This window comes from Squalius cephalus, assembly GCF_949319135.1.
Source record: "Squalius cephalus genome assembly, chromosome: 21".
In the NCBI taxonomy this organism is placed as follows: Eukaryota; Metazoa; Chordata; class Actinopteri; order Cypriniformes; family Leuciscidae; genus Squalius; species Squalius cephalus.
The window spans coordinates 18,912,218-18,930,537 of record NC_137142.1 but is presented as its reverse complement, the minus strand read 5'-3'; the positions used below and the strand labels follow the sequence as shown (position 1 = coordinate 18,930,537).

The following is an 18,320-nucleotide window of genomic DNA, read 5'->3' as shown; positions in this document are numbered from 1 at the left end:
GAACGCGGGTGAATCTGACTGCAGTAGATGTGAAAGATATTAATAAAAGTGATGTTAATTCAGCCAGCGCTCATACCTGTATTTTCTTCCTGTTTTCGGTCGAAGTCCGCAGTAGTCGATTGTCGAGTTCACGTGCGTGATATAACTAAACCTATGCGCGTGAACTCGACAATCGACTACTGTACCGATTTTTGTCGTTGTTCTCTGTACTGACAGCACTCCAAATTTACAAAAATTTACAAAAAAAATGAGCTCAATGTTAAAATTGACCGGAGCTCTCCTTTAAAACCACAGCTGACTTTCAGGCAGGATTGGCCATTGTTGGAAGAATTCTATGGGTTCCTGAATTTAGGTCAGGCACAATATGATATTTTGTAAAGATCACCTGTGTTTATGTTTTGTCAGAAGTGACAGCCTAATAAATATTACTTTCAAATCTCTTAAGATAGACAGACAGACAGACTTTATTGTACTCCAAAGGTACATTTCTGTTGTGCAACACCCTGTGGCTCGAGGTTAGAAGGGTGTCCCCTTCGTTTTTGCAATCAAGCCCCTCTACACCCGGAGAATGTTTCTAATTAGGGCCCGGAAACCCTCCGCGCTCTCTGTTCACAACCATTTACACTGACACGAGACTATCGAGGTATAAGAGAGACAGAAAGAGCTGATCGCACAGCAGAATATTCCAGAAACTTTGAGCTGGAAATGTATTGTCATTTTTCATCTATAGCCTAGGCCTATGTCTTAAAAATGTCAGCAAATCTGCGACAAATTAGAATTTTTGAAATCTTCAGTTCTTTTCCATTTGTTAAAAATTGTTTGGCAGTGTCTGTAGGCTATAGTGTTTACTCAAAAAAAGAAGAAGAAAAAGTTCACAATTGTTTTAAATTGGGTCGACGCTGTAGTGGTTTGGGTGGACGAGGCGTTTTGGGTGTAGGGTTTTTAGAGCGGAACTTGCGGATGGTGACAATTCTCAGTGGCCCAGAACTGACAATAATAAAAAAAAAAATAGCAATACTTTCTCCCTCTCTCTCATTTTTGTCATAAGTCAGTCATTGTAATGAACTAATAAATGTTTATCAAACTTAACGTTAAGGCTTAAAGTGACTCTCTCTCTCTCTCTCTCTCTCTCTCTCTCTCTCTCTCTCTCTCTCTCTCTCTCTCTCTCTGTGTGTGTGTGTTTTGACCAGTTTTTTTTTTTTTTTTAGCTGAATAACGGTCAAAAAGTCAAACTCGGCCCTGCGCGCACCCTGGCGCCTTGGCGTCTCTCTGCCCCTCTGCTTAAGGGCCAATTTTTCTTGTTGACGTTTCAGGCGTTCTCATTTTTCACGCGCCCATGCCCTCTTCCGGCTTGGACGTGTCACGTGGATTGACATATTTTTTATTATTTTGAGGCTTTGTGTTTATTAATTGTCGTCTTCTGATATTTTTTTATTAACACGCTCAAAGTGTTGATGATGTGTCGAAGATTTTGACCAAAAAAAAAAAAAAATTGATGTTGGAGAGCCACTGTTTTTAAAACTACAAGAATTTCGTAAATGTAGAGGATACACATTAGGCTGTATTTAATAAAAAAAATTAAAAAAAAATAAGAACGAAACCAGTTTTCACATCCATAGTTTAGTTGAAGATGTTTGAAAGCCAATGTCTTTCTCATTAAAATCCCTGCTCTTCGAATCCTGTCCAATACAGAACAATTTCTATAAATTAACTTTGATTAAAACATCATAAATTATTAAAAGTTTATGCATCCAACAATAGTGAGAATACTCTTAAATATTGGCCTCGCTGGTTTTACTAATTTAATGCACTTTTCCAGTAAACTCACAATTCCCAAAACTCAGAGAAACTCTTTTAAAACTCCCCCTTTTCTAATCATTTGCAACAGAATAGTTTATATCAGCAAACGTCCTCTGCGTCATAAGAATATGCGGTAATGCCGTAAATATTGATTATGTTTAGAAGTCTTGTCGCTTAAAAATGTGAACGGGAAATCCTAAGATCCTAAATCCACAAGGCTGGATGTTAGAGATCCCAACAGTGAATCGTGGATCTGATGCGGATGTCCTTGCATGCTGTGCACCGAATGCTGCGCACCGAGGCCGGGCATTGGGTATGCGGGAGCCACGGGAGAGTTGATGTTCCCCTGCAGGAGGAGCACGGGGTTGTGCTCGGGACTCTGCGGCGGAGAGTATTCATCCTCCGAGCTGGACATCAGCGACTTCACTCCGTCGAGCGGAGACCGCTGGCTCTGCTTACCGCCAACGCCGTTGTTCTCGCTGTTTTCTCTGTTGGATGAATATTACATTTTAACATATTATAATATGGGCCTAACTGACATGTCATAGGCCTAGAATTTGGCTACATATTAGCCTATTAGATGGTGTTTAACTTTAACAAAGTGTTATGGTTTCAAAATATCATCTACAAACTGATGCTTTTTTTAAAACAGGAAAAATTGTTTTCGCACTTATGTAGGCTAGGCCTACTTCGCTTATGTCAACATGTCTAAAAAGATAACTGTCATCATAGATTTACGAAAGAAACGTTTCTTGAATTCGAGACGATTTTAGACTTATTACAAAACGCAAAATGTCAAAATCTGTAATTAAATTAGTGCAATCAGTGCAATAAGAAAAAAATGCTCTTCCTTTTCTCTTGTTTCGTTCGTTAGAGCAAAAAATATATTTTTTAATTCTAACCAAAAAAAAAAAAAAAAAAAAAAACAGTTTTAATATAAAATACAAATTATGGGTGTATGGGTTAAATGGTTAGGGTTAAATTTGAGTGACTACATTATGTTTTTAATAGGCTATACATTTGTCAAATATTGTTGTTCTCATTGCGCGTGACTGCAATTATTTCGCTTTATTTTTTTTAAAAGGTGTTCGTGCACTTCAGTTTGCATACTATCAAAAAACTTTAGCCTAATTATGTTTATATATTTATTATTATCATTCCTTTTTTTAAATCAAGATCTCACCTCTCTTTTGCCTCGGCTGCCCGGTCTCTTTGCCTCCTGTTTTTAAACCAGTTGCTGACCTGTGTTGTGGTCAGTCCCGTTGCGTCCGCCAGCTCCCGCTTCTCCCTTGGAGATGGATAGGGGTTGTGCGTGTACCATTCACGCAGCACACCCCGAGACTTCTCCTTAAAGCAGTAACTGGTCTCTTCGCCGTCCCAGATCGTACGGGGCAAAGGGAATTTCCTGCGCACTCGGTATTTGCCCACAGCGCCCAGCGGGCGGCCCCGCAATTTTTCCGCCTCCACATAGTGAGCCTTCAGCCACAGCTGCTGCAGCTTCGGGTGGTTGTGCGCGGAGTACTGATGGCTTTCCAATATCTTGTAGAGCTCACGGAAATTTCCCCGGTGGAAGGCCACCACGGCCTTCGCTTTCAGCACGGATTCGTTCTTGTGGAGGTGGTCGCAGGCTGGCAGGGACCAAAGGAAACGTCCGAGCCTCTCCAGGTTCCCACCCTGCTGCAGCACCTCGCAGACGCACGCGACCTGCTCCTGCGTAAAGCCGAAAGAGGGCAAGATTGACATGGCGCCCCGATGGAATCCACCAAGTAATACCCTCCTAATCCAAGGCTCTGTGGGTATTCCTCTCCAATGAGCCCCGGGACAAAAAGCCCCGTGCCACGTTTATCTGTTGATGCAGCTCCAATTTTAATAACCGTCTGTTATCCGGTTGTGTGGCACCACTGTCACTCTTCTGGGCTGCACACGTGAGATTCCGATGCGGTTTGTCCGTGTGGATATATGACAGAGAACCCCAGCACAGCGTCATTCCGTGATTAGCTCGCCCCGGTCTGCTGTGGAACCGGCAGGCAGAGCAGAACTGCGTCTACAGATCCGTTCCGTTTCCTCCCCGGAGGGCGGACGTCAAGGCCTGAAACTGGAGACCTTGAACACACACACACGCGCGCACACGCACATACGCACATACTCACTCACACTAACCCGTTGATAGGCTACTAATCAATTATTAAATGATCACAAGCACCTCCACAGCATCATTTACATCGCCTTCTGTTTTTCTTGACATCACAGTATAGATGAATAGAGATATTGGTTATTTTAATTATAAAATGATATGGTTTGCACTTGTGCTTTATTTTCAGTTATTAGCTAATAGATTAATTCTATAATTTATCATTATATACAAAAAAACGAGAGCAATGTGTGCGCTTAATTGGGTGGCATTTCAACTGCTTGTCAATTCTAGCGGGACAGAAGGTTTGATGATGGATTCAAGAGTGTGTCAAAGGGAGATACAGAAAAGATATACATCTCTGAATATATATATTTTTTAATTCAGTCTGTTATCGTAAATTAGGTAAAGATACTCTTGCCTTCGTGTTACTAATTAATAAATGATAAAAGCAACAATATCTATAATAATTAATGAATATGGAAATAATTTCATACAGCATTCTGTCTTTCATGCGTCAAAATACGATATGAATTACCTGAGGTCTTACTTTCTGAAGTCATTGGCCTTGAGAAAGAATGACCTTAGTCTTATTATTTGAATTATGAATTTAATACAACGTCTTAAATCTATACATGAATTCGACTTTATTTCTAATAGTGTTTCCTGGTAACTTATATAGTCATAAATTGCTTTGATTAATCCATTGTAAAGGCCTCTCTTAAAAATGTCACATAAATCTTAAAAAGGTTCCAATCAGAACTAATACAGATTGATGTCATATAAAAACCTATAGATTCGGATTTATTTTAAAAACCGTGTATATGATTTAAAGGTCCCTATGGCCTGAAGAGCGTTCAGTGAAACACCTAGAACTTTTTTTTATCTCTTCTTTTAATTCAAGAACACTTTTTCCCGAATCTATTATCTATTAAAGAACCCTTTTTTTAAACAGTGCATATTGTGCTTTATTTTTTATGTTTATTATATTTAGTTGAAAATACGCATAAGCCCCGTCGTTGAAGCATTTGTTCTGTGTGGTTTTGTAAGGTGGGTCTGAAACACTATACCGATCCATTAGCGAATAACTTGTGAGCTTGACGAGCTCTTAGTCTCCCGGTCACAGCTCTTTATCTCTCAAGATATCCGTAACATGACTCCGGGAAATCCAGCTGGTCCGCCTGAGGCTGCTTATTTTGTTATTTTTTTTAATATGACTTTTTTTTCTATACATTTTAGAACGTGGTGAGGTTTTTGGACTCTAAATATCCCCTAATGCTAATTAGTATCTGTGTAATCTTTAATTGGCCCCCTTAACACCTGTGAAAACAATCATTCGTGTTCAGTCGAACCTGGGCGTTATCCTCCCCCTCTTTTTTTTTCTTTTTTTCTTAATGGTTTTTAATGCCTTTGAACAGTTTACTCAGCAAGCAGATGTTAACTGCATTTTAGAATAATCTACTTCTATTTCTATGAGAATCAGAATTGTAAATAAATTCTTAATCTGAGCTCCTTCTCGAGTCAATAAAACAAAACTCAAATGTTATATTGCATAGTTTTTGTAACATAAACACTTTGTTTAAATTAATCACGAATTATAAACCTAGATCAAGTAAATATATTAATTGTTTTTGTAAATGCACAGTAATGTGAAGTGTGATCGATATAATTCTATGATGTGCATAAATATATTCTTAGAAAATGTCTAAATGTGTGCATAAATGCTGGTTAAAACGGTCTCCTCGGCTCTGTCCTGAACTGTACGTGGGTCGATGGCTTCTCTGCTCAGGTTACGGTAGTAGGGGAGAGGCGGGACGATTGAAACGCGGGACGGATGAAACACTGAGATTTCCTTGAAAACCACTCACGTCATGTACGTCAAATTTCGTCAGCACGTACAGCACGCAATGCCTAACATACCCGCGAAAACATTTCTTCTTTACGTCGTGTCGTTTTGGAGTTAAAGCCGCAAAGCTGTTTTTGAATGCGGTGAGTGAATTATTTCGTGCGGTACTTTTTTTGGACTGACAAGTTGGATTTATTGTTTCATGTGCCATTGTAATGATAATACGGCAGGTGTATTAGTACTGCAACACACCCTTAAGTGTGCAATATCAGAGTTTTTTAGTTTAAGAGCAAAATAGGTTTAAATGACAGGATGCGCTGTCGGGACGGTTGAAACAGTGTTTCAACCGTCCCGACCGCGCGTCCTGCACGTTAAACCTGGTCATAGCCTATACTGTTCATAGATTCATATACTTTTTCTAGACTTGTGTTTCTTTTAATGCAAATTAATTTTCAATTACGCAACACATGCTATCTCTGTAATAATCATCGATTGTCCAATCTTCAATATTCAATAAATTTAATTTATCGTCTTCTGGTTGGCCTCGTTTTCTTCATAATAACAGGCTATTCAACTAGCAAACACTCAATATGACTCAAGGAAGAAATGTAAGAAAATTAATTGTAAACTGATTTGTCTGTCTTCGTCAAAATAGCCTGTTAGAAAGATTACAAAATGCGCATAGGCTTATCGCCTATTGTTTATTGGGCGACAGAACAAAAATGGTTAATATGAACCTTTAAATGAAAATAAATTACAAAATATGTTTGTAACAATATGTACATAAGTTACTTGTCAGGTGTTGTTCACAAAAATAAGCATTAGATGAATAGTTGCCATTTAAACTGTTATGTTTCATCCGTCCCACCCCTGTGTTTCAACCGTCCCGCACAGGCGGGACGATTGAAACAAAGCACAACTCCCGTTCAAAGTCATATTTTCCTTAAATCATTCTATATTTGTACCGAATAACACATGATACTAAGAGAACACATATGTGAGTTGTTAATCACAAAAAAAAAAAAAATCTATCTGTAACCTAATCTTAGAAAACGACATTTATCTGAAAAGTGTTTCAACTGTCCCGCCTCTCCCCTATGTCCAGCACAATGCACCCCCTCCATCACACCAGATCCTCTACCAGCCCCCAGGACGGCGTCGTGCCCGCTCTCAGTTCATGATCATTTCAAGATGTTATGGACTAACAGAAGCGCGCGCGCGCTCACGCACAGCGCGGCCCCGACTTTGCCATTGAGTTGTGATGATCCAGGGTGAGGGGCTGAGGGCGCACACACACACACACACACGCACAAAACATCCTAATAAGTGCAACATAAATGTCACCATATTTCATGTTTAGTAGTCCGTGCTTCACCACTGTGAAGGTGTAAACTGTTTTCTTTTCACTGAGTGTGTGTTTATGAGTTCTCTGTGAGGTGTAAATGAAAGACTGAGCGTCGGAGAATCCACCGCTAATTAGACGTTTGAGAGGGAAAAACAATCCAGTACTATTGCATATTACCAGTTAAAGGAATATTGATCAGATAATGGAGCTTTTTATCTTAATTCGTTTTAAACAGCAGTATTTTCAGTTGCATTGTTGAATGCATTTTTAAACATTATTTAGTTGCATTTGTTTTGTTTGCATGCCTGTAATTAGATGCAGTGCAGATGCAATGACCGACTGTAATTATGCAACAAAGTCGTTCTATAGGCCCTATATAGGCATATTATATTTTTTCACATAAGTTAGTCTTACCTAAAATTATTTGAATGGTTTGATTGTTTCTGATTTGGATAACTACACGAAAACATTACCTAATTAAAAAAAAAAAGAAAAAAAAAAGTGTAGCCTAGTTGCTTCTTTACATTTTTTAAAAGTAAAATTAGTTTCGACCAATTTGAATTTAATTAATGGTGAATCAAGCTGAAAAAAAATATTAGAATATAATATAAATAGAATAGAATAAGTTAAATGGATAGATAGAAAACGCAAGATTTTCTTGTTGGATGATTACATTTTGTTTACAGTGCATTGTAATGGAGGGAATGTAACTTTCTTTCTTTTTTAATCATTTGAGGATTCTAGAAAGCAATCCGGTGATGAGATTGAGAAGATAACATTTTTGAAACTAAACACGAAATATCTTTGTGCATTGATTTACACAGAAAAAAAATTAGACATATTCATCAAACGTAATGGGAATTGTTTTATGATGGCATATTTTATTTAAACAGGCTCAATACCAATACATTTCTAAAGGAGAAAAACAATATATTACTTGCACAATAAATCCAAATACATCCATGGCAAACTCCAAACTCAAAGTGTCATATTTTCGTACTACAGGAAGAGGGCGCCAGCCAGTGACATCTGCTTTTGCCACAAATAAGTATTATATGAAATGCCTTCTGTTAAATATTTATGATCTATTTCATGTACTATATATATATATATATATATATATATATATATATATATATATATATATATAACCTGTTTGCCTTAAAATTTAAAGTTCATTGAAAAAATGTATTTTAGTTAATACAATGAAGGACATTGGTTTAATCAACAGAAACCCAAAATATTATGTTATCTGAACCCCATGAATTATCTAAGTTGTTTTGACAGAAAAAAGTGATAACAAATCATGAATATATATATATATATATATATATATATATATATATATATATATATATATATATATATATATATATAATATTATATATATATTTATTTATTTATTTATTTTTTACAGTGTGTGTGTGTCTTGTTTTTATGTTCTTCTATTCACACTGCAGATGAGGTTTCAGCTCAGAATCTGGAACAACAAGGTAAAACTAATTGAATTAATTCAAGAATAATGTCTGTCCTGCACTCTTACAAAGTGGTGTGTGTGAGCTGTCAGAAGAAGTAATGAAAAAAAACAGTTGTGCTCTCTCACTCTGTGGTCCAATTTCACCAGGGGCATAGATTAACCCCTGTGTGTGTGTGTGTGTGTGTGTGTGTGTGTGTGTGTGTGTGTATGTTTCACTGAAATCCTTATCCTCTTCACTTTTGATGATATGTGCCATTCAATCACCCTTTTTTCTATCTAACTGATGACATACCATATACTTTGTTTTATTTAAATTTCTCCTGACTAACCAAACCCTATAACCCCATAAAAAAAAAAAAAAAAAAAAAAAAAAAATATATATATATATATATATATATATATATATATATATATATATATATATATATATATATATATATTTCATCTTTTTGAATTGTAGCAACCCACAGCTTGCAGAAACACAAGTTTAGCAATATCCGAAAAGTACTAGTGGCCTGATACTGCACAAAACTTGTGCTGTATGCATGAAAAATTGACCCCATACCTCTCCTTCCCTCTCTCTCTCTCTCTCTCTCTCTCTCTCTCTCTCTCTCTCTCTCTCTCTCTCTTTCTCTCTCTCTCGGCAGGCATACCAAAGAAATTGTGCAAGGCTGCAGAGGTCAAAGTTCAGTAAAGATGAATGACAGGATGACAGACTCATATCCCTAAAGGCAAAGAATGCAAGTTTGATGACACGATTTGATATTATTCAGGCTTATAAGCAGTTAGTTGTAGTTCAGGTTCAACTTGTGTGTGAGTTTAATGGCGTTTATGCACATCACCCAGACCTGATCTGCTCAGCTTTAGACTTCAAACTGACGGAAAATGTTTGCTATTCACATTCCCTTGTCAGCAAGGATATCTGGCACTCTGCATTTACATTTACACATTCACACTTATTGGTCTGGTTCATATAAATTCTCTCTCTTACACACACACACACACACACACACACGCAGGTATGAGACGCAGCTGAGGAGCAGCGTGTGCCCTTTCACCTCTCATTAGTGGGGGCGTGGGGGGAGGTTCAGGTTACAAATCCAGCTCTGTTTGCTATTCAGGGTTAAGTCCCCCCTCTTTTTGAAACCCCCAAAGGTGAGAGGTCATCGTTTTTAATAAGGCTCAGTTTGAGAGGTTCATGTTTTTTTATTACTGCTTCTCATTGATGCTCAGTGTGAGGTACGTTTGAGTAGTTTCGATCACCGTCACTTTTTTCTTTGCATGTTGTTAATGCCAAAATATGACATACAACCATTGAGCTCCAAACTCACAAAAAACTCTTCTCTCCCACTGCGTTCATTGTTGGAGCGGGGTGTTATCTGATACCTGGCCATCTCTCATGGCAACAGGGTCACCTAGGCTGTTAGGGAACAGGTGACAATGCTCCTATTTCTTCTCCTCATACAATTTGTTCCAATTATCTCGCTCGCCCTTTTGTCCTGTCTTGTTTTCCCCTCCTCTGCGAGAGAGTCCCAGCAATGCTGCTGAGATGACGGTATATTCAGATTTGTTTGGCATCCGAACAAAATTTCAGGGAAAAGCTTTGGTATCAAATTGTTCGGCTGGCTAGCTTGAGTTTATGTGGTTTTAAAACTGCGACAATGCATTTGAGATCCACACAATGCCCGTAAGTGCCATCTGTAACAGTCATTGAGACAATTTCTCTGTCTGTTTCTCTACCTCCGTCTGGACCCCCTTAACAGGAGGCGACAAGGCCTCCAGAAATCCCCCTCCTGTTTATTTGAATTTAGGAGTCTGAGGCAAGAGCAGCTTGCTAACAAGCTCCAGACCACCAGGCATGTGCAAACGATCACCGCTGATTTTCCAGCACCCGGCCTGGCCTTTCTGTATCAGGTCTCTGCTTCACCTCCCCTCCCTGGCTACTTAAATCTTTTTATTTGCATGTTTCCTGTCGGTCTGAATACTTAACATCCACTGTAGACATAACATGGGAACACAAACAAATCTACGTTGAGAGTTTACAAGATCTCTCACAGTCATGAATGAAATCACTCGGGTGAGTCTGTTTTTCCAGTATAAATATTTAATGGATTTTTTTTTTTTTTTAGAAAAATACATTATAACTCTAACATTTTTGTTCATGCTAAAATAATATTCACAATGCCGTTTTTGCTTTTTGCTCATACATTTACATTAGCCGTACATTAGCTCATTTCACATCTATATCTTTTTAATTTCTGTAGACTTTTCATTCGCCATCTCTGATTTCTAAAAGTCGTTTCTCAGTCCCAGAATGGCTGCATAGCTTTAGTCATGGAGTTAAATACTGCAGATGTCAAACCAGCACCAATATATATAAAAAAAAATGGCAACCTGAAGACCAATCAAACGTTGACCTTCAGAAAGCAGGAAGGCACAAAGAACAAACTCAAAAGCAAAAACCAGTTGCACTCGTCCACACAAACATTCTGACAAACACACAACTCACTCACATACACAATCACATTCACATTTTTTCACACTTGATTTTTCATATTTCATATTGTTATTGCTTTTTAGTTTGAAGACAAATTCACACGATCTGCTTGCAATGATGGTTCATTGTAAAACCTAGATGATGAGTTTAATCAAACGTTTATCGCAGGCTCAAAACAGTTTGCATCTCAAAACGAATCAAGTAGTTCTTAGTATATTTTGTGTACTGATAACACCCAACATCTGTGGCAAGCTGTCAATTACCAACCATTCTGACTCATCCCTTAATTTGTATAAGCAAACTTTGTGGATTTTGTATTGATATTTACATTGCATATTATTTGCATATTATTATTGTAATTGGAAGATGCAGTCAACGTGACGACCATGACAATGCCACGAAGATTTTCACAGATTTTTGTGTTTTTAATCTGCTTGGGAATAAAGTGTGTCTGTGCATGTGTGTTTCCATAGGGAGGTGACCTTTAAGGTTCGACTCAGATGACACATGACCAGACGTCCACCTGTCTGCTAACCTCAACTCTTCTTGGCAGAAACTAGCAGGTGACTCTCATAAAACACACATATGTCCACAACTCCCCACTGTAGGAGGAAAACAGATAGAGGGAGCGACAGAGAGAAAATAAGAGCTGTCTGCTACCTGTAGCTCAAAAATACATGTAAACTCTTAAAACAGTATGAAATTATTATTAGAAGGGATATGGAGGAAATCTGAAAAAATATGATTATTTTATGTACCAGGGGTTTTCAAAAGTTTTGATACCATCATTCCAAACATTAGGCTAATTCCCTTGGAAGTTCCTAATATATAAAAATCAGCTATATATGTTTAAAGACCAAATCATATTTTAATATTAAATAATGTTTTGTATATTTTCTGAAAAATATTTAGTTTAGTTATGTTTCTATTATGTTCTACCCACCATTTTTTTTTGTTAGATGCAGAGAATTTTTTTTATTAATCTTTTCAGCCACTTTAGAAAGCAGAATGAAATATAATGAAAACATAACATATTTAGTAAATTGTATTTAATGTGTATATATATATATTTATGTATTATTTACTGTGAACTTTTTATTTGACTATTTACCTTATTGGTAACACTTTAACATGAACTAATAATGAACTGCACATATACAGCATTTATTAATCTTTGTTAATGTTAATGTCAACATTTACTAATACTTTATTAAAATCTTGTTAAATTTAGTTAATGCACTGTGAACTACAAACTAACAAATGGATTGCTCATGGTTAGTTCATGTTAGTTAATACATTAACTAATGTACCTTATTATAAAGTGTTATCATTTTATTTTTGTGTTATTTATTAATATATTTTATTTATTTTCTGTAAACTTTTCCATGGACCCCATAGCACTCTCTTGTTTGAAAACCCCTGTTATACACAACTATTGATTTATCATAGCTGAAAAAAGTAACTGTGTGTGGAAAGAGTGATAAAAGAGGAAAACAACAAAAAACAAACACTTTCAAAAACTGTATTCTTTAGATATGACTTTGCATAGGTTCTCCAAACCAAGTGACAGATAGTTGTACCAAAATAATTTAATACTTACATTAAAAAAACAACAAAACATTTAGAGGCTGGAAACATAAAAAAAAACCTCAATCAACAATCCAATAATGTTGTGATTTCAGTAAAAAGTATTTTACCTCCTTCTCCTCTTAAGTTCAAAGGTCAGTCATTTCTTCCTCTATATGGACTGTTTTTAGTTTTGTCAGTTGTTTTTCCTCTTCTTCCTCCACTCCTCTCATCTCTCCGTTCCCTCTCTCTGAAACCGCACATAGGAAGTCTCCATTTAGGCTCGAGGTCATCTGGGCATCGTGACCTCTGAACTGGCCGGTAAGGTCCGTTTGGGTGAGTAATGGTGAGCTTACTGTGAGAGTAGTGTAGTCTTGCTGGCTCGTTGTCATGCTGGTGTTAAGTGTGGTGGGGGAGTAACCCAGGTGGTAAAGGTATCCGCCCGGAGTCTCCAAAGGTTCCTTCTTTACAGCAGACAGTGTGTGTGCGTTGGCCAGGCCGTAGAGTGCCGTGCTGGGCTCGAGAGAGGTCAGCTGAAGCCTGTCCTGCTCCTCCACCCCAAGGTGACACAGAGAGGCATGAGCAGGAGATCTGCCATCAACAACGCCTGAGAAAAGATAAAGCTCTTCAACCTTTCCGGTGGTATACAAACATTAAGGATATATTATTCAGTTCCATGATAAAGAAAAGGAAAAATCATGACATTTTATGACCTAAGGATACATGTATTATATGTGACCGTAAAAACTTGTATAATGTTCTAAAAAAGTCTATTTCAAATAAACTTTCTATTCATCAAAGGATCCTTAAAATGTATTAACTTACATTGATAATAATAAGAAATGTTTCTTGAGCAGCAAATCAGCCTATTAGAATGATTTCTGAAGGATCATGTGACACTGAAGACTGGAGTAATGATGCTGAAAATTCAGCTTTGCCATCACAGGAATAAATTACATTTTTAAATATATTAAAATATATATTTTCTATTTTATATAGTAATAAAATTTCACAATATTGCTGTTTTTCAAAAACAAAGCCTTCTATTTTCTGATAAAAAGAAAAAATGATAGAAGATTATGCCACTTAGGTTTCCTTTTCAAGAATTGCATTCCTTTACTGAAGATTTTCCTTCTATATAATATCAGGATAATTGTATCAGCCTGACATTTTTGACATTATGCCCTCAAAAAAGTGAATTAAATGTTTAATAATGAAATATTATTTAATGCAGAAATTAAAACTCATCATAAGAGCGGTGTATTAACGTCATTGTACATATGAGTTGCAGGAAACAACAAAATAAACATCACGTCTTTGACCTTCATAACAAACACAAACAAGACGTGTGGTCTTCTCATCCTGCTCAATGGAATCTTTGATGATGTTTGATGAGTCTCACTCACCTTGTGGAACTGATGAGGGTGAAGAAGAAGATGATGGGAGCTGCAAGGGAGGAAGGACCATCTTGTTGCCTTCAGAAACCAAGTTGTAACCTTCAAGCTGCAAGCCATCGGACGAGGTGACCGTGAACGCCGAGCTGATGGACGTGGTCTGGTCCTGAACTGACTCATCCTGCCTAACATCCTCTGCTTTCACCTCTACGTCTGTCCCATTCACACTGCAGTGAAACGAGGGGTACGCCAGAGCAGGGTCTGCTGTTACCCTTTTATCCTGTCCTGCACCATCCATCTCCACATCTGCCACTGACCTGCAGGCCAGAGACTGGAGTCCCAAGTTCATGCCACCGAAGAGTACATGTCCTGTGGTGGAGAGAAAGGAAGGGGTGCCGTTGTGAAAAACAGAGGCGGGTGTGTTGACCGAGACTCCGTTAAAGATGACGGACGGTGAGTTCCTGCTGTCTCCAACCTGCTGGACGATAACCCCGGCCTCCAGAGCTCCAGAGCAGAGAGGCACAACTGTATTACCCACCGCCCCATCAGAACAGGTCGACATCGGACACGGGGACAAAGGCTCCTGACCTTTACTGCTCTCATCCTCCGTACTGTGATTTCCATCTGACTCACTGAGAGAGAGTGAAAGACAGAGATATGAAGGACAGTAAACCTTTGAGTCTCCATCGCTACACTTTTATTTTATTATGTTGCAAAAAAATTTATTGCACACTGCAGCTGAAATGAAAATGCTTTGACATTACATAAATAAAATAAATAAGTAGATTTTTTGGAAAACTGGAATCTGTCCCAGACAGCAACATAGTGTCTGCCCAGATCCAGCCCACATCTGGGCCTTGTGGAATCCAGGTGTACCAGATGTGGGCCGGATCTGGGTAAACACTATGTTGCTGTCTGGGACAGATTCCAGTTTTCCAAAAAATCAACTAAATCATAAAAGCAAGAAAAAAAATGCATAGATAGATAGATAGATAGATAGATAGATAGATAGATAGATAGATAGATAGATAGATAGATAGATAGATAGATAGATATTACTATATCACAGACACACACACAAAAAACATTGTGCTCACTGTGACAATGGTGACACTGATATATTTTAAAAGACAAGAGAGAAATATTTGGGAAAAATTCTAATTCTAAACTGTGTGAAAGAGAAGATGAAAGATGATTTTATTATACTGTTGATGCGTTTGGCAATATTGTATACAAAACACGCACACCAATAAAGTACTTTGAAAATGAAAGGGGGAATGTTGTATTATGAACCAACTTTTCACTGTTTGAACTGTACATGAGCGCGGAATGACGCAGCTGCAGGAAGATGGAGACGGGAGCGCGCATAGACAAATGGGGAGGTGAGTATCCACTTCACACCGCGGGACCCCCTAGATCACAGGCTTCGCATGTCAGGAGTAATCCTGTCTATACTAGAGACTCTCTTTTACGCACGCACGCACACCATTTGGCGACACAACCCAGCAATCACAGCATGACTTCACAAATGGTCAGCTTTATGTTCACAGTGTCCTTCGCAAAAACGGGGAGGGTCCGCCAGTATAACGAGAGGTTAAATTTAGCTGATATTTTAAAGTCCGATAGAGCGCGATTCCTCCACTGCGCGCTGAAGATATTTCACAGTGACTTCAGCTGTTCAAACATAAATTCGTGTAGTTGAGAGAGAAGGGCGCGTTTAATGAATGACTGCAGCAGCTGTGAGACTCCGACAGGACTTCCACAACGCTCATGTGTTCCTCTTCACAGCCAGCCAAAAGATTTTGCCAATTATTCTTTTTAGTGATAACGTCATTACGTGGTTAAACACAAGACGCGTTCTGTCTGTCTACACGAGCGTCTTTGCTAGTTGCGTCGCGTTTAAAACTAAATTTAAACTCGCCTCGAAACCTCTGCGTTCTGGTCAGTTCATAGTTTTCCGTTTAAAACATATTTCAGTAATGCTAAATTAGGAAACCCACAAGGTTTAGATATAGGCTATAAAATATATTGGACTTTCAAACATATTATTTATATTGAAATGTAATTTTAAACACTGGTGATAAACACTATAAAAGGTAATGCTAATAATATTGATAATTAAATGCTCTAAATTCCTGGCTGAGACTCTAAATGGGGTCCCTGGATCTGTAAAGGTTGAAAACGCCTGACGTGGCCTATTAATATCATATTTGCCACACCCCCACATGTGGCATTACAGAAAATAACAAGATAAATGAATGAATGAGGCATTTAAGATGTCCTCTATAAAACAAAAGCATGCATTTTCTGGCTGATATTAGCAAAAACACATGAATTGTTGATTATTCAGAGGAACTATTTAGTGTTTTTCTTTTGTTGACATGTTGGTCAAGGAGTCCAGCTGTAAATTATCAAATTGTCTCATTCACGTGATAAATATACGATTGCTTACAAAAGCTTTAAGCATCGTGTGACATCAGCTTTCTGTGAATGGAAAAAAAGTATGTATGTGTGTAAGGTCACCTCCACCAGGTGCGCAGGAGCTTTGTTCACAAAGAGTTTTAAACATTATTAGTGAATCCTGTATTTCCAGTGTGAGTGTGTTAAAATTGAGTGCTGAAGAGGAGGTTTTCCTATCCCCTCTGGCTAAAAAGAAAAGTAAATAGTTCAGAGTGATTTATGTGGTGGAGCAAACCTTACGCGTCAATGGATCCTGAGTAGCTACTCGCTTAAAAATAAACACGCGCGGTGGTGACTCACGCAATATATTTTATGCACACTTTTGGATAATGTCCTTTAAAAGTTTCAAAATGTCGATGATTTCTTCTGATGTAACATCATTGTGAATAAATAAAATATTTATTTCTAAATGCAGAAGCGCTGTGACAATCCACAAGCATACAAGCAGAAACTTCTTTTTAACCATGAAATGCCAAAAAGGGTGTTCTTGATCTCTCAAAAACTTTGCTTTAACTATATCTCAATAATAGTCTTGCCAATATAACTTAATAAAGTTCTTGTTAAATTCCTTGAGTGGTCATTCATTCATTGAACAGACTGTGTCTTGCTCACCTTTTGGACTGCGCCTCTGACGGGTTTCTGTCTCTCTGTCTCCTGTTTTTGAACCAGTTGCTAACCTGCGTCAGGGACAGTCCTGTGATCTTGGCCAGATTCCTCTTCTCGGCCGGGGACGGGTACCGGTTCTGCTTATAGAGTTCCTTCAGCGCGTTCCTGGAGCGCTCTTTGAAGCAGTACACCGTCTCCTCTCCATCCCAGATGGTCCGGGGCAGGGGAAACTTTCGTCGCAGACGATATTTATCCACTGCGCCTAGCGGTCTACCGCGGGCCTTCTCCGCCTCCGTGTACCGGGCTTTGTACCATAAGTCCTGCAGGGCAGAGTGGCACGAGGGGCTGAAGCTATGGCTCTCCAAGATGCTGTAAAGCTCCTGGTAGCGTGCCTGGTGGAAGGCCACCAGCGCCTGAGCGCGGAGGATACTCTCGTTACCGCGCAATAAGTCGCTCTGCGGGAGAGACCACAGGAACCGGGCGAGTCGATCCACGTTGCCCCCCTGCTGAAGCGCTTCGCAAACACACGCAACTTGCTCCGGTGAAAAAGCCAAAGAGCTCGCGGTAGTTGCGGGTGAAGTGTGCGCAGACAAAGAGTCCATAGTGGGCATCTTGCGCTCCAGTGGAGAGGTCTGCTGCTGCTGCCCGACGAGCATCCCGCCGGCCACCGGAGTGTCAAGAGTCAGGAGTTTGACGTGCCCCCGACTGTCCGTGGAGCTCTCAAGAGTCTCCGTGTACTTCACATTTTCCTTTTTGATGTCGCCTGCCACTGTCACTTCACTAGAGGAAATAGACATTGTTTTTATTCTTCACCTCAGATTCCTTTAGTCCGTCACCCCGCCTCGTTTCTGCCCAAGCTGATCAGGTTACCCGTGCGCCATGCGAGTGATATCGGGTGTCTTTGTAAGTGGATAGCTTTCCCCTTTCGCTCCAGCAGCGTGACTTCTCAGCCCGATGGTTGGGGTGGGGGGGTTGGACACACATGATTGGCTGCACGAAATTTCGAAAGGGGCGGGGCGAACGCAGCTTCAAGGCGAAACCATTCAAATGAATCTGTCACTCAACCGTGACGCGCTCCCGCAGCTCACCTGGTCTATAGGTGAGATCTCATTCGAGCTTTTGTGTGCTGCCGTGTGTTTACTCTGAGCTTACTCTGAAAAGACTCAGACTGCTCATACAACACTTCAAACGATACAGA

At 38.9% G+C, this 18,320-nt stretch overlaps 2 protein-coding genes across 3 annotated transcripts; both read right to left on the bottom strand.

Moving 5' to 3' along the window:
• Positions 1-1,206: 1,206 nt before the first annotated feature.
• six1a (SIX homeobox 1a) lies at positions 1,207-4,001 on the bottom strand. The gene is made up of 2 exons (XM_079854976.1): positions 2,984-4,001; positions 1,207-2,288 (listed from the first exon to the last, which is right to left on the bottom strand). The coding sequence occupies exons 1-2, from the start codon at positions 3,541-3,543 to the stop codon at positions 1,997-1,999; spliced, it is 852 nt and encodes a 283-aa protein (XP_079711102.1). The 5' UTR covers positions 3,544-4,001; the 3' UTR covers positions 1,207-1,996.
• A 5,265-nt stretch (positions 4,002-9,266) lies between these two features.
• Positions 9,267-18,057, bottom strand: six4a (SIX homeobox 4a). Of its 2 annotated transcripts, XM_079854452.1 has the most exons (4): positions 17,129-18,057; positions 14,069-14,688; positions 12,794-13,269; positions 9,267-9,324 (listed from the first exon to the last, which is right to left on the bottom strand). In XM_079854452.1, the coding sequence occupies exons 1-3, from the start codon at positions 17,917-17,919 to the stop codon at positions 12,812-12,814; spliced, it is 1,869 nt and encodes a 622-aa protein (XP_079710578.1). In that variant the 5' UTR covers positions 17,920-18,057; the 3' UTR covers positions 9,267-9,324; positions 12,794-12,811. The 2 variants fall into 2 exon arrangements, with proteins under 2 accessions (XP_079710578.1, XP_079710577.1); XM_079854451.1 differs by lacking the exon at positions 9,267-9,324 and having other exon boundaries at positions 10,697-13,269.
• Positions 18,058-18,320: the final 263 nt, after the last annotated feature.